At 42.3% G+C, this 17,138-nt stretch overlaps 1 protein-coding gene across 4 annotated transcripts in view; it reads left to right on the top strand.

Moving 5' to 3' along the window:
* Positions 1-16,906, top strand: part of LOC109894410 (methionine aminopeptidase 1) — a 29,046-nt gene extending 12,140 nt beyond the window's left edge. For 2 of the 4 annotated variants that reach the window (XM_031828824.1, XM_031828826.1), the window contains exons 5-12: positions 9,252-9,275; positions 10,416-10,507; positions 10,604-10,687; positions 10,809-10,947; positions 11,647-11,778; positions 13,346-13,489; positions 13,871-13,936; positions 14,029-16,906. In XM_031828824.1, the coding sequence (XP_031684684.1) occupies positions 9,252-9,275; positions 10,416-10,507; positions 10,604-10,687; positions 10,809-10,947; positions 11,647-11,778; positions 13,346-13,489; positions 13,871-13,936; positions 14,029-14,195 (848 nt within the window). In that variant the 3' untranslated portion in view covers positions 14,196-16,906. The remainder of the gene's footprint in view (positions 1-9,251; positions 9,276-10,415; positions 10,508-10,603; positions 10,688-10,808; positions 10,948-11,646; positions 11,779-13,345; positions 13,490-13,870; positions 13,937-14,028) is intronic. The other 2 variants (XM_031828825.1, XM_020487871.2) reach the window with 1 other exon arrangement.
* The last annotated feature ends 232 nt before the right edge of the window (positions 16,907-17,138 follow it).

The following is a 17,138-nucleotide window of genomic DNA, read 5'->3' as shown; positions in this document are numbered from 1 at the left end:
TGTCCACTTGGGAAGCAACACTGATTGACAATAAATTTCACATGCTGTTGTGCAAATGGAATAGACAACAGATGGAAATTATAGGCAATTAGCAAGACACCCCCAATAAAGGAGTGGTTCTGCAGGTGGTGACCACAGACCACTTCTCAGTTCCTATGCTTCCTGGCTGATGTTTTGGTCACTTTTGAATGCTGGCGGTGCTTTCACTCTAGTGGTAGCATGAGACGGAGTCTACAACCCACACAAGTGGCTCAGGTAGTGCAGCTCATCCAGGATGGCACATCAATGCGAGCTGTGGCAAGAAGGTTTACTGTGTCTGTCAGCGTAGTGTCTAGAGCATGGAGGCGCTACCAGGAGACAGTCCAGTACATCAGGAGACGTGGAGGAGGCCGTAGGAGGGCAACAACCCAGCAGCAGGACCGCTACCTCCGCCTTTGTGCAAGGAGGAGCACTGCCAGAGCCCAAATGTGCATGTGTCTGCTCAAACGGTCAGAAACAGACCCCATGAGGGTGGTATGAGGGCCCGACGTCCACAGGTGGGGGTTGTGCTTACAGCCCAACACCGTGCCTGACGTTTGGCATTTGCCAGAGAACACAAAGATTGGCAAATTCGCCACTGGCGCCCTGTGCTCTTCACAGATGAAAGCGGGTTCACACTGAGCACACGTGACAGAGTCTGGAGACGCCGTGGAGAACGTTCTGCTGCCTGCAACATCCTCCAGCATGACCGGTTTGGCGGTGGGTCAGTCATGGTGTGCGGTGGCATTTCTTTGGGGGGCCGCACAGCCCTCCATGTGCTCGCCAGAGGTAGCCTGACTGCCATTAGGTACCGAGATGAGATCCTCAGACCCCTTGTGAGACCATATGCTGGTGCGGTTGGCCCTGGGTTCCTCCTAATGCAAGACAATGCTAGACCTCATGTGGCTGGAGTGTGTCAGCAGTTCCTGCAAGAGGAAGGCATTGATGCTATGGACTGTCCCGCCCGTTCCCCAGACCTGAATCCAATTGAGCACATCTGGGACATCATGTCTCGCTCCATCCACCAACGCCATGTTGCACCACAGACTGTCCAGGAGTTGGCGGATGCTTTAGTCCAGGTCTGGGAGGAGATCCCTCAGGAGACCATCTGCCACCTCATCAGGAGCATGCCCGGCGTTGTAGGGAGGTCATACAGGCACGTGGAGGCCACACACACTACTGAGCCTCATTTTTGACTTGTTTTAAGGACATTACATCAAAGTTGGATCAGCCTGTAGTGTGGTTTTCCACTTTAATTTTGAGTGTGACTCCAAATCCAGACCTCCATGGGTTGATACATTTAATTTCCATTGATCATTTTTGTGTGATTTTGTTGTCAGCACATTCAACTACGTAAAGAAAAAAGTATTTAAAGAATATTTCATTCATTCAGATCTAGGATGTGTTATTTTAGTGTTCCCTTTATTTTTTTGAGCAGTATATATATATATATATATATATATCACACATGGACTCATGTAGTAACCAAAAAGTTTTACTTCATAGTTTGATGTCTTCACTCTTATTTTACAATGTATAAAATAGTACAAATAAAAGTAGGTGTGTCCAAATGTGATATTAGTTTTTTAAATACATTTACAAAACTTTCTAAACATGTTTTTTTCTTTGTCATTGTGAAGATTGAGGAAAAACAATTTAATTCATTTTAGAATAAGGCTGTAACGTAACATTGTGTGAAGTCGAGGGGTCTGAAGACCGTATGTACAGCAATGGTTAAATAGGATAGGCCTTGACTAGAATACAATATATACATATGAAGTGGGTAAAACGGTATGTAAACATTATTCAAGTGACCAGGGTTCCTTGACTATGTACATAGTGTAGCAGTGTCTAAGGTACAGTAACCTTTTGACAGTCACTAAAGTTCAGGGCAGGATACCAGCTAGTGGTGACTATTTAACAATCTGATGGCCTTGAGAGAAGCTGTTTTTCAGTCGCTGTCCCAGCTTTGTAGCTGGGACAGTACCTGGAGGGCAGGGGTTGTGACCCCGGTGATGCGTTGGGCAGACCGCACCACTCGCTGGAGAGCCCTGCAGTTGCATTTGGTGCAGTTGCTGTACCAGACTGTAGAAGTTAATAGGCGTCTTAGGGGCCAAGCTGAATTTCTTCACCCTCCTGAGGTTGAAGAGGCACTGTTGCACTGTTGCGCCTTCACCATACTTTCTGTGTGGACCATTTCAGATTGTCAATGAACAACATTCTTACATAGGCATTCCTCTTGTCCAGATGGGATAGGACAGTGCGATAGTCCATGGATCTATTAGGGCGGTATGCAAATTGCAATGGGTCTAGGGTGTCTGGTAAGGTGGAGGTGATACGATCCTTTACTAGCCTCTCGAAGAGCTTCATGACAGAAGTGAGTTCTATGGGGCCATAGCCATGTAGTTCAGTGATCTTTGCTTTCTTGGGTACAGGAAAAATGGTGGACATCTTGAAGCAAGTGGGGGCAACAGACTGGGATAGAGAGATTGAATACAGTGTATATGCAAAGTATTCAGAGTCCTTGTATTTTTTTAAAAACATTTTGTTACATTACAGCCTTATCCTAAAATTTATAAAATAGTATTTTCCCCCCTCTTCAATCTACACACATTACCCCATAATGACAAAGTGAAAACAGGTTTTGTATTAAATAAACCTGTACCTTATTTACATAGGTATTCAGACCCATTGCTAAATAAAGGTAAAATAAATAAATAAATAAATTGCTATGTCAATTGAAACTGAGCTCAGGTGCATCCTGTTTCCATTGATTGTCCTTAAGATGTTTCTACAACATGATTGGATTCCACCTTCGGTAAATTCAATTGTTTGGACATGATTTGGAAGGGCACACACCTGTCTATATAAGTTCCCACAGTTGACAGTGCATGTCAGAGCAAAAACCAAACCATGAGTTCAACGGCACAGATCTGGGGAACGGTACCAAAACATTTCTGCAGCATTGAAGGTCCCGAAGTACACAGTGGCCTCCATTCTTAAATAGAAGACGTTTGGATCCACCAAGACTCTTCCTAGAGCTGGAGACCCGGCCAAACTGAGCAATCGGGGGAGGAGGACCTTGGTCAGCGAAGTGTCCAAGAAACCGTTGGTCACTCTGACAGAGCTCCAGAGTTCCTCTGTGGAGATGGGAGAACCTTCCAGAAGGACAACCATCTCTTCAGCACTGAGAGAAAGATCAATGGAGCAAAGTACAGAAAGATTGTTGATGAAAATCTGCTCCAGAACGCTCAGGATCTGACTGGGGCAATGGTTCACCTTCCAACAGGCCAACAACCCTAAGCACACAGCCAAGACAACGCAGGAGTGGCTTTGGCGCAAGTCTCTGAATGTCCTTGAGTGGCCCAGCCAGAGCCTGGACTTGAACCCGATCAAACATCTCTGGAGAGACTTAAAAATAGCTGTCCATCGACGCTCCCCATCCAACTTGACAGAGCTTGAGAGGATCTGAAGAGAAGAATGGAAGAAACTCCCCAAATACAGGTGTGCTAAGCTTTTAGTGTCACCGACGAAAACTTGAGGCTGTAAAAGCTGCCAACGGTACTTCAACAAAGAACTGAATAAAGGGCTAAATACTTATGTAAATGTGTTTTCTTTAAATAAAAAAGACATTTGCAAAGCTGTCTAAACCAGTTTTTGCTTCATCAATATGGGATATTGGCTGTAGATTCGGGGGTGGGGGGGGGCGATTTGAACGAGTCAAGGGGTCAATACTTTTTGAATTCACTGTATGTCTGTAAACACTCTAGCTAGCTGGTCTGCGCATTCTCTATGGATGTGGCTCGGGATGCGGTCTGGACCGCCAGCCTTGCGAGGGTTAACACCTTTCAATGTCTTACTTCGGCCACGGAGAACGAGAGCTCACGGTCAATGGTAGAGGCGGTGGCCCCCTCGAAGTGGACAAAGGTGTTTTTAGCTTGTCCTGGAGCAAAACATTGGTGTCCATGACACGGCTAGTTTTCCCGTTTTATAATCCGTGATTGTCTGGAGTCCTCTGCCACATACGTGGCACATACGTTGAGTTGTGACTCCACTTTCTGACATTTTGCTCCTTTTACCTTGCGTTTTATGAGAGTACTGATGTGACCGATATCAGCCAGTTGATCTATACTTGTGCTATACTTGCGCTCTTGGGTAAGGTTGACCCACTGGATTTGCAGGATTGCTGCACCAGAGTGGTGTGGACTGCACTGCGTCATTCACCAAGTAAGATCAATCATGTTTTCATAAATTCATAGGCTATACTCGGCTTTAATATCACATAATAAACTGAACAAAAATATTAACGTAAAGTGTTGGTTTCATGAGCTGAAATAAGAGCCCAGATTTGTTTACATCCCTGTTAGTGAGCATTTCACATTTGCTCTGATAATCCATCCACCTGAGCGGCGTGGCATATCAAGAAGCTGATTAAACAACACGATCATCACACAGGTGCACCTTGTGCTGGGGATATTAAACGGCCACTCTAAAATGTCCAATTTTGTCAACACAATGCCACAGATGTCAAGTTTTGAGGGAGGGTGCATTGGCATGCTGACTGCAGGAATGTCCACCAGAGCTGTTGCCAGAGAATTAAATGTTAATTTCTCTACCATAAGCTGCCTCCATCATATTTAGAGAATTTGGCAGTACGTCCAATCGGCCTCACAACCGCGGCGCACGTGTATGGCGTTGTGTGTTTTTCTTAGTTAAAGGTTAGTGCCTCATGGTATGGGCGGGCATAAGCTACGGACAATGAACGCAATTGAATTTTATAGATGGCAATTTGAATGCACAGAGATACCGTGGCGAGATCCTGAGCCCATTGTCGTGACATTCATCCGACGCCATTACCTCATGTTTCAGCATAATAATGCATGGCCCCATGTCGTAAGGATCTGTACACAATTCCTGGAAGCTGAACATTTTCCTATTTCTTCTATGGCCTGCATACTCACCAGACATGTTACCCGTTGAGCATGTTTGGAATGCTCTGGATCGACATGTACGACAGCTCGTTCCAGTTAACTCAGTAAACTTTTGAAATGGTTGCATTTCATATTTTTTCGGTGTATAAAAATACAAACATCACTTAGTTTTATTTGTTTTTTACATGTCTGTGTCGAGATTAAATGGAGCTTATGTTTGCAGTCAAATTGTGCTTATTTTATAATTGTAGGAAGCTCTGTGGAAAGACTCTGAACTTCATTCATGGATGTTGTGACAAGTTACCAACTTGATCCGAGGAGCGAACAGAGCTGTCAAACATCGATGTTTGTGGCCTCCCTCTGATGTCTTCAACTTCACAGGGATACGATGGCAGACCTGCGGTAAATGTCTGGAGGTTATTTTCGTTGTGCACAGTCTTCTGTTTTTGGAGGAGAGCATCCGTGTGGATACGTGTGTTTTTTGTGACAAATTTAGGGATTTCAGCTTTCTCTCTGATCTGGCCTTTCTTACTGACAACCCAGCATCTGAAGGTGTAAGAATATTTTGCAGCTAAATACACAAACGCAGAGGACGAGAGGTCAAAGTACTAAAAGTAAATTGAGTACTAATGGTCAATAGAGAATTATCAATGGATATGGTTGGTTTTCAGTACAACATCTGGTAGGAATGTCAGTCCTGAACTTATAGCTATGTGTGGCACCTTCTTATTGGTCCAACCTGAAATGGGATACTTGTTATTTGGCCATTGGCCCAGTTTTATTGCAAGGAATTCTAATTGGTCAACCACAGGCTAGGGCGGTTGTAAAACTACATCCTATCCCTTTGTTCTGTGGAGGGAACCACAGGAGAGAACCACTGGAGAGCATGAACATCTACCATCTACTTCCAAGCATGATTTGTCTGCTTTGAATACACCTATTTTCGTCCCCCTGATTTGCTTTGGGGTCTGTGTTACTAAAGAATAACCAACTGCTTGACACAAGGACGAAATCAGACTGGTAGCTCTTTACGCCAATGTGAATGGGTTTCGGCGCAAACTTGAACTGTTCAAAGACCACCTGTCATTAGACCTGCTGAATCTGGCCCACTTTCACACATGTGCAGATTTGCACACTGACATGTCTGAATGCGAGAACACTGTCCCCTTCAGCGGGTACACAGCTGACGTCACATTATTACAGGAGCAATTCAAAGATCGCTTTCAAGACTTCCACGATATGCAGCCTCGCATCCATCTGTTCACTGATCCGATCTCCTCTGTTGTGAATGAACAGCCCACCGAATTGCAAATTGAGCTTTGAGAGTTGCAGGCCGACCCCTTCTTTCAATCAAAATGGAACGAGAGGGGGATTGAGTTTTGGAAACTGCTGCCAGAGTCCAATTTCCCACACTTGAGAGAATTTGCACTTTCACTGGCCAGCATTTTTGGGAGAACATTTTGTAGGAGCAGCTTTTCCACAGACTCACAAAACACTTCCATCTCATGTGTGTGGTATGTACAACCATCCCTCCCTTGTGTGTGTACATGAGAGACACAAGTGTCACATTTTAAAAGACAACTGATTACAAGTGGTTTTTGCTGCTGGTTGCACTTATTTGTCTAACCTAACCCTCACATATTTTTTCCATTTGATGAGTATGTCTGCACCATTGTGGGATATGAATTATTAAACAATGTTTGGGGTAGGGCAGGATATAATCCGTGGTGGAAAATGTACCCAGTTGTCGTACTTGAGTAAAGACCCGTTAATAGAAAATGACTGTACCAAATATTTGAAGACTTTTACTTAAGTATGAAAAGTAAAATAATTTCAAATTCCGTACATTAAGTAAACCCGACGGCACGATTTTCGTGTTTTTTAAATTTACAGATAGCCAGGGGCACACTCCAACACTCAGACCATCATTTACAAATTTAAGCAATTGTGTTTAGTGAGTCCGCCAGATCAGATGCTGTAGTGATGACCAAGGATGTTCTCATGATATGTGCGTGAATTGGACCATCTTACTGTTCTGCTAAGCATACAAAATGTAACAAGTACTTTTTGGTGTCAAGGAAAATGTATGGAGTAAATTGTTTATTTGACCATTTTTACGTCACTACATTCCTAAAGAAAATAAAGTACAGATACCAACAACAAACTACTTGAACTAGTGTTAAAGTAGTTTTACTTAAAAGCCTGCACTTATTGGGAAAATTAGCTACATAGGAATAGAGAGCATTACAGTAGCCTACCATAAATATACCTGCCGCATGTATTGACAGCTACAGGGTCACTTATCTGTTTTCACTTTTTATGAGCATTGGTGATGACAATTCCACATGTTTTGGTTATTAGCCTCCATTAGTTCTGTTTTTTTGCAGAAGACTATTAGTTCTTAAAAATTTGTCCCCAAAAAATTCAATTTATTTTACTGTTAGGCTAAAGAAATCTCAAAGGCAGATATTGACATTTTATGTGCTTAATACTCAATGGAAGTAGTGAGGGCTGCACTGATGTTGTTGTTTTGAAATGAACTCAAATACCAATACATTTATATTGAAATATTAGTTTTTTTAGTTCCTTGAATGCAGTTTCTATACAAGTATAGAACATCTTATTGTGGTATTATTTGTATCAAGGATTTTGAATCCCACTGGTGTAATGCATCGAGTTGTGGTTTAACTGCACAAATGAGTTGATTGTAAAAATCAGTTGACTACATGTTTGGGTGTACGTACACAGAACCGCGAGCCACTGCTGCCCCTCATGCGTTCAAATTTTGTGGCCCCCACCCACATCAAGGTAACCCATTTAACATGAGTCACTCCCCCTGTTCTGATGTTCTCTATACTGCTCTCTTGGCAAAATTAGAACGTAACCTCTATTTTTCTACTGTTCCACTTTTCTAAATTAGAAAATTCTGGGCCTAATACATCTTGGCTGGGTTACATAATATAACCATAAGCAGCACATCTGGATATATTTGAATGTTTAACTGTCAATGTGCTTTGCTGTCCTTGCCCAGCATTGATCACTAGACAGTCTGGCCTGTCTGCCACAGTGCTGTTTAATTGTTAATGGCATCCAATCTATTCCTGTTGTCCTGAGTCTAGTCTACACATTGTGAACCTGGCTAGTAAGATTGTTTGCTAAATAGCATAGTTGATCTACCCCTAGGCTTTTTATGTTGGTTCAGAGAACCAACATCTCATTGTTGAACTGGAATGCTAGTGTTGTGCACACAATATCTCTTCAAACAGGTTAACAGGATGAATTAATCTGTGTAGGTTAGAGTAGAGGCGGGGGTTTAAAGGTTTGTCACTGCGGCGGATTTCCATCATATGTATTTAGGTATTTTTTGAGGTCAGTGTAGATCCTCAATAAAAACATATCTGGGGGTGGGCAGGGGTCCTGGTTTGGAGATGACACCGCCTAATACAGAAGCATGTCTGTTCTGCGAAATATATATTCCCAAATGTATTCTCATTTTATTTTCGCTGTTAAACTTTATGCCCCCTACTGACATGCACGGGTGTTGCTAACACCACATTGCAGGCCATATAATTTGGTCAGGTATTTATTTACTTAATTTTTTAAACTCATGTTTCATGATCTGGCATAATGGTAGGCAACATTTTAGGCTTTAAAAATGGCTTAATAGTTAGGTCAGTTATTAAGCATTAATGAACGAAGAACCATTTGGGAGCCAAATGAACCGGCTCACAGAAAAAACACAGCTCAAAGGGGACAATGGCGTGTTTTAAAAGGGCAACTCGCCGTTTCAGTGCATGTACAAAATTACAATCTTTCCCTAAAAGCATGATGGTCATGACTTTCTTAATTGAAGGGTAGGTTAATTTGTCCCCAGACAAAGTCGATCTCAGATCGATTAAGTTTGTCATGGGATTTATTTTTGCTTTAATCCCCGAGTTAAATGGCTGTTGTAGATATTTGTTTCAGGTACCATCTGACTATTTGCTAGTCTCTTAACAAGATTTGGGTCAATATCTCTCGAACTTTTCCATTAAGAAATGATTCCTTAATTTACTAAACTGAGATGAAATTGACTCCACCTCAGTGCATTAGACTAGTAAACATTTTTACCTTCTGTAGCAGAACATTCCTGTATACATTTGCTACCCTCTGAAAGAAGCTTATTCGTCTTGGTTAATACCACAATCATTCCCACTTTGTGTGTGGCTATGTATGCAAGCGCTTGTGAGTGTTTGAGAGGAAGTGTGCTTGCGCGATTGAGTCTGAGGCCGGTGTCTGAAGCTCTTCTACTCATCACTTCAGCAGCAGAAGTGGGTCTTATGGCAGGTACGTCCTACTCCACAACAACCCCATCCCAAGGCCCAGCTGTCTGTTTACATATGTGCGGTACATGACCACACACACTGTCGCTCTCTTATTGTGTAACTATTTTGTTTCTTTCGTATGTCTCAATTGGTGAACACCTGGCAGGAAACCAAAGCATGGCCCAACATTTTTGCATGGCCTTTTCATTCATCCTTTGTTGCTGTAGTAGAGCTATGGTTTGTATTTTATCGTGGTGATGTGGGTGTTGTACAGTAGTCATGTTATCTCTTAAGTGGTTGATGACTACTGTGGTTGTGGCCCATGTGTCAGTGATGTTGCCTACACTGATTATGAAGCGCATATCAATGCTGTGGTCTACACATTGTATGTAAACATCGTTTTTGGTTTTGTGATCTCATGACAGATAAGAACTGTACAATAAGAATGTAATTTTCATTCCAATAAAAATATAGTCTATTAAACCATGTGGCTCAACCATAATAACAGTATGTCAATACAAGGCCCCCATAGCACAGAAATATGTAGATGTTATATATTTCCGCAGGAGTAAATAATATAGAGAATTCCACACAGCTGGAAGACGGGGATCCTTTCAGCTCTACAGGTGTGTCTAATATAGGGGGTAGAGGTTCATTTGGAACTCTGCAGAATTCAGAGAATGGCTCCAGGAGGTCTGCAGAGCAACATTATCATGCCTCTTGGTCGATTTGTTTAGGTCCACATCCTCGTGGTGTTTTCACTGTTTTCTTTTAATATAGCCAGGTTAGGTGAAGACGTTTCGTGTCTACTTTAATTTGATGAATCTATTCTGTCATGTGGGCTTCTAAGTAAAGCTAGGGACACACTTTTTATCCTAGATGTAGGCTACCATAAGGATGTGATGAAGGTAGTTCTATGGTCAGTACTCCACATTAAGCTCTTTTCTATGTTAATAGCAAGGAGGTTGACATAGTAGCTGTGTGCTTTGGAGTGTAATAACACTACGTAGTTATGTTTGAGCAGTCCATTTCAAGTGAAAGTCTTAGTGACTTTCTTTGACTCAGTTTGATGGACTGCTGATCAGGGTGAGTTTGGTGTATGGATGGAATAGTGATGTTAAAACAAATCCTGTATGTCAATTCTCACCTTTTTTTTTTAAAGGCATGTCTGAGTCGGAGCAGTCTTTGAAGGGCACTTCACAGATCAAGATCCTTTCTGCCGAAGACATAGAAGGCATGACAGTTGTGTGTAAGGTAAATTATTAAATTGCTTTGTCACCTTTCTCCGTTGCCGTTATTAACATGCTTCTAAAAACAGTTTGAAATGGAAAGACATTTGTCTTTTTGTAGCTGGCCCGAGAGGTGCTTGACATCGCCGCCCTGATGGTAAAACCTGGCATGACCACGGAGGAGATTGACTACACTGTGCATCTGGTAAAGACCCTGGCCTCCTTTTCCCCCTCTCCCATCCCCTCATTCTCTTCCATTCCCACTCTATTCTCCTCTCTCCCTCATCTTGGTTGTTGTGTAATTACTTTTTTATTTCTCGCTCCAGGCCTGCACAGCCAGAAACTGTTACCCCTCCCCTCTCAACTACTATAACTTCCCCAAGTCCTGCTGCACGTCAGTCAACGAGGTCATCTGCCACGGCATCCCAGACAGGAGACCTCTGGTGGATGGGGATATCCTCAATGGTAGGCTTCCCGGAAGGAATTTCCATAGTCTAGTGCCTTCCTCATCTCACTCCCTTAGTCTTTACTGATGTGACTGGGCAGGTAAAAAGCAAATCCCTATTTGGCATCCTTCATATGCTTTCACCTTTTATTTATTTTATTTAACCTTTTATTTAACTAGGCAAGTCAGTTAAGAACAAATTCTTATTTTCAATGACGGCCTAGGAACAGTTGGTTAACTGCCTGTTCAGGGGCAGAACGACAGATTTGTACCTTGTCAGCTCAGGGGTTTGAACTTGTAACCACCGCTCTAACCACTAGGCTACCCTGCCGCACCTAATGGATGTGCTATCAGATAATGGAGTATAATGGGATTTAACTAGACGGCCACTTTAGACTATTGAGATGCACATAGAGAATGGGCTGTTCCCAATCGACAGACTGCCGTTGACTTCTTGCTCACAGTATGGTTTGACAAGAGAAATTATTTGATTTAGCAACATTCTATAGGACTTCAGCCAAATTGTAGCCTTCGTCCTATATATTTCTGCAAAGTCTCTTCTGAAGAGCCATATCCAATAGGTGACGCAGCCAAAAAATGACTTTACAGCATGGTTAGACAAGACAAATGGTCTCATTAGCGTTCAGCCTTGCCATTTTGCTCCCTAGCATGCATATATTTCTGCTCATGTTCGGCATCTCTTTCCCCCTCCTTTGCAGTGGATATTACTGTGTACCACAATGGATTTCACGGAGACCTCAACGAGACCTTCTTCGTTGGGGAGGCAGATGAAGGGGCGAAAAAACTTGTCCAGACCACCTTCGAATGCCTTATGCAAGCCATCGACTCCGGTAGGATCTCTTACCTGTTGCCAGATGATGATGATTTCTTTAACAATTAGGTCACTATCTCAAAGTTAAAGGGGCAGTCAGCTGTTGCTACATCCATTTTGGGACTCAAATGAATGATATGTACTAGAGGTCGACCGATTAATCGGAATGGCCGATTTAATTAGGGCCGATTTCAAGTTTTCGCAACATTCGGAAATTGGTATTTTTGGGCGCCGATTGGCGAGTCGATTAAGGACACATCCTTATTTTCAATGACGGCCTAGGAACGGTGGGTTAACTGCCTTGTTCAGGTGCAGAACGACATATTTTCACCTTGTCGGCTCGGGGGATCCAATCTTGCAACCTTAACAGTTAACTAGTCCAACGCAATAACGACCTGCCTCTCTCTCGTTGTACTCGCCTGTTACGCGAATGCAGTAAGCCAATGTAAGTTGCTAGCTAGCATTAAACATATCTTATAAAAAAAACTATTGATCATAATCACTAGTTAACTACACATGGTTGATATTGCTAGATATTATCTAGCGTGTCCTGCGTTGCATATAATCTGACTAAGCATACAAGTATCTAAGTATCTGACTGAGCGGTGGTAGGCAGAAGCAGGCGCGTAAACATTAATTCAAACAGCACTTTCTTTGCGTTTTGCCAGCAGCTCTTCGTTGTGCTTCAATCATTGCGCTGTTTATGACTTCAAGCCTATCAACTCCTGAGATGAGGCTGGTGTAACCGAAGTGAAATGGCTAGCTAGTTAGCGCGCACTAATAGTGTTTCAAACATCACTCACTCTGAGCCTTCTAGTAGTTGTTCCCCTTGCTCTGCATGGGTAACGCTGCTTCGATGGTGGCTGTTGTCGTTGTGTTGCTGGTTCGAGCCCAGGGAAGAGCGAGGAGAGGGACGGAAACTATACTGTTACACTGGCAATACTAAAGTGCCTATAAGAACATCCAATAGTCAAAGGTTAATGAAATACAAATGGTATAGAGGGAAATAGTCCTATAATTCCTATAATAACTACAACCTAAAACTTCTTAACAGGGAATATTGAAGACTCATGTTAAAAGGAACCACCAACCATGTTTCATTATTTACTTGAGTCTAAATTGATTTTATTTATGTATTATATTAAGTTAAAATAAGTGTTAATTCAGTATTGTTGTAATTGTCATTATTACAAATGTTAAAAAAAATCGCCCAATGTATCGGCTTTTTTGGTCCTCCAATAATCGGCGTCAAAAGTCATAATCGGTCGTACTCTAATATGTAACCATTTGATTCTTGAAGAAAATAACTTATAAATGCCTCATGAGCTTAGTTCAACTGCCATACCCCATCCTTAACCCAAAATTGAAATATGCTTTACTCCAATGTTTGTAAACAAACGCCTCAACGTGGTTAAAACTATCATTTTGATATCATGGATGGTCAGTCCTTGCATCCACAGTTCTCTTTGAATTTGAGAGGTAACTTTTCTTCAGCCCCATCCCTCAGCTTTTTACCAAAACTGGTGGGGAGAATGCTTTGTTTCAACTGCTGATTGCCACTTTGTTTTTTTCCCTCCCTTTTCTAGTGAAGCCAGGTATCCGCTACAGGGAGCTTGGTAACATCATCCAGAAACATGCCCAGGCTAACGGCTTCTCTGTGGTGCGGAGCTACTGTGGCCACGGCATCCACAAACTGTTCCACACTGCTCCTAACGTGCCGCACTATGCCAGTGCGTAACAATACTTATTAGGGCTGGGATGATACCTGTATTACGATACTCATTTTTGTATCGTGGCAAGGAAACAACACAAAGCCGATGTAACTTGTTTAGTAAAACAGCCCTAATGTTGGAAACAAACAATTGTTGTCATTTATTTAGTCATATTTATTTTCCAAGCTACAGCACACTATTTTCTGCTTTTTTTTCCTTCATTTTTGGCATGGAAAAAATATAGATACTGGTATTGTTCCGGCCCTACTTCCTCTCCTTACACCAAAAGCTTGTGAAATTGACATCCTATTCTCAGATATCATAGTAGCCTACTTTATTAATCCCAACTGTGATTTGGGGAAGATGTATAAAGCAGTGGGTTTACTCTTTCCTTTGCAGAAAACAAGGCAGTCGGAGTGATTAAGCCCGGCCATGTATTCACCATCGAGCCCATGATCTGTGAAGGTAAGGGCCCTCTTGAGACGGGTGTAATTTTGTGTGTAATGGTTGGTAATTATATACCTATGTGTAATACTATGTGTGTGTGTTCTGCGTAGGTGGTTGGCAGGACGAGACCTGGCCTGATGGTTGGACAGCAGTGACCCGGGACGGAAAGCGTTCAGCCCAGTTTGAGCACACCCTCCTGGTGACTGAGACGGGCTGTGACATTCTGACGCGCCGGCTGGATGACAACGGACGTCCCCACTTCCTGAACCAAATCTAAACTGGGGGGGCGACGACACAGCATTACATGGACTGTCTCACGGGATGCGTTCTCTTTTGCACCCCCGTTGTATCACACACACCTCTAACCTGAGGCACCACACCCCCTGGAGGCCCGCCAGCCGTGGCCCAGCTCTCACTGTTCAACGAATTTACTGTCCTTCTCCAAAATGAACGGAAAGTACTTGAATACATTTGATATCAGCTGTGTGGATTTTTTTTATCTAGGCTGTTTTAAAAGAGAAATGTCTCATCAGGAGATAAAAAAGGACAAATAAGAGAAGGGAAGTGTATTCATGAAATGTGGCTTTGCGCAGTTGCAGGTTGAATTCTTACCTTGATTGTTAGCTTGGATTCTGTGGATGTGTATAACTGAAGAGGCATGGAAGGGATCAGGCTTTAGTTTGACCCCATGACTTTTAGACATGTGCTACCTTACTGTATTGCTTAATTGATTGCAAGGCAGCCATGCTCCTATTGACCGGCTGTTCAGCTCACCTGTAGTGTTCTGTTAAGGTGTGTTGTCCAGGTCTATTCAAATCTGAGGAGTGAACTAGTTTAGTAATAATTGGAGTCACTCACCTGGCATCCCCCGGTCTGGTTTGAATCGGGATTGAAGTCAGCAGTGCTACGAACCCTGGGGTCTGGATTGGACTTGTCCTGGTGTAGTGCGCTGGGCCTTAATTTTTGTGAATTAAGAAAGAGCATGCTGGCTAATGTCCAGGCAGCATATATCCGTTATTCCTCAGTCCAGTCAATCACTATTTACCTTGGTATGCTGTCGATTTACTGGTGCGAGCAACAGCCTTGAGTCTCCATTTCCAGTCTTTCCACAGTTTTTCTGCCACCTTTTTATTTCTTCTATGATGGAGTGATAAGCAGCTGTTGTGTATGTTTTTTTGTTTTTTTGAGTGTGAGGACTGTATAAATGCCAAAGGCTCTATTGCAGCAGAAGTTTGGGTTTACCACCGACCTGTGAGTTAATACCCGATTCAAGAATACTGTATTAAAATAGTAATCATTTGAAGTATTGTTTTACATTAGCTGGTAGTTCTGCATTTGTTTTTCTTCCCATAATGTGCACATTAGAAAATAAAAAATTAGACTAGATTCTTACTCCCAATGCGCAATTAGCCTGGCGAAGAGGTTCAAATGAAATTGACCAGTAAGACAATTCTTTGATTTATTGTATTAAATTCAAATTGATAAATCATTTTCTAGAATTTCATAACACAAATACTGCAAAGTAAGAAAGGGGAAAGGATGGTATTAATTTATAACCTTGTAAATAGAAAGCTGGCTTTAATGTGATTCTTCTGCAATGCCTTACCATTTCCCAGCATGCATTAAACCAAAGCCCTCTGATACTCTCGAAGGGCAGTGTATGGGTCACAAACTCATCCAGCTTCTTGTTCTTGTACTCACTGACCAGTTTAGGAAAACTCTCCACACTTTTATACCCTGTGGAAAGCAGATGCGAAGTGTGACCTCAATCTAATCAAAGACCACATCCCAGAAAATGGTGGAAAACTGATGATTGGATAATGTGGGGTGCCAACTACACAGAGCTATTGGCTCTAACTGTGACATCATTAGACCCATCCCAGTCTCATCCAAGCAGTTCCAGGCAAGGTGTGTCCTGTCACCAGCTGGAATGGGCAATTGAAAATCTCTTGCCCGGCTGCTGCCACCCTCTGGAACACAGTATGTCACTTAGGCAACCGTCACCTTACTATGGTGCCACTCTAACCATTGGGTGTAACAGAACATTTGCTGTAATTAAGATTTGAACCACTTTATGTATTATTCAATAAGATAAAATTGAGAAAAGCACTGTGTGCTCTTCCTCAATATTGTCAACAAAATAGTAATTCACTCCCCAAACACTCAAGGGAGTGGTCAGTAAAGGTGACATTCACCTCATTGCCCACACACTCTAGACTAATCCAGTCCTTTAGTCATCTCAACCAAAACCTCCTGGATAGGATTGCTGGGGTTCACCAGCTCAGTGACTCCGAACTTCTTGGCCACCTAAAACTTGTTTGGGTTGAGGTCGATCCCATTGGTCCTGGTCGCCCCTGCAGCTTTGCATCCCACGATGGCACCAAGGCCCAAAGCCCCAAGGCCAAACTGCACAGGTGGAGCCCATCCCCACCTGTAGGGGAATGGAAATGAAACACCAAAGCCAGTAGGTGAGAGTTGTCCTGCTATACTCAATCAGTTGAATCGGGTGTATTAAAAACAAAAAAAATCTATCCAACTACCACCTCTTCAGAGGACAAAAATAAATATTTTTGTTTTTCTCGTTTTTTTGTTACATATAGATACATTTGACAAACATGGCACTTTTATATACAGCTTTCCCTTGACATATTAATGATCATGAGCTCCTTAATCGCACCCTTCAGCTGCTCTCAGCCCCTACCATCGTAGACCCCGCTCATTTGGTTTCCATGTGCCATATTTTTCTAACTGTGCTGTTTTACATGTATTTTGAACCTTTCTAATTGCATAGTATCCACATATTGTGACATAAAGATAACCTTTGCTACCAGTTTTATTATATTGTTGATTGACTATGGCTTTCCAAATCGCCCAACACTGCTATTTGTATGGTTCATTTTAAATGAATGTTTAGCTTTTTTAGCCATTCCTGAACCTGTGACAAACGAGCTACATACCAGAATAAAATAAGGGCAATACCAGAATAAATTATCTAGTGATTGTGTCTTCGTGGCAAAATCTGCAGAGCTGAGATTGTTTTATGCTCCATATATATAGCATTATATTGGTGGCAATAATTTTGTGTAATTGAAATTGAAATATTTGAAATGTTTCTTGTATATGGTCATATACCATGTTCCATGGAATCGGTACTTCAAAAATATTTTCCCAGCTATTTTGCAACCTGTATGGCATAGCTGTCAACATTTTTGCCCTCAAA

The sequence above is a fragment of the Oncorhynchus kisutch genome, linkage group LG7 (genome assembly GCF_002021735.2).
Source record: "Oncorhynchus kisutch isolate 150728-3 linkage group LG7, Okis_V2, whole genome shotgun sequence".
Classification (NCBI taxonomy): Eukaryota; Metazoa; Chordata; class Actinopteri; order Salmoniformes; family Salmonidae; genus Oncorhynchus; species Oncorhynchus kisutch.
Note: the sequence above shows the minus strand (reverse complement) of the source record. Positions and strands in the feature narration are given on the sequence as shown.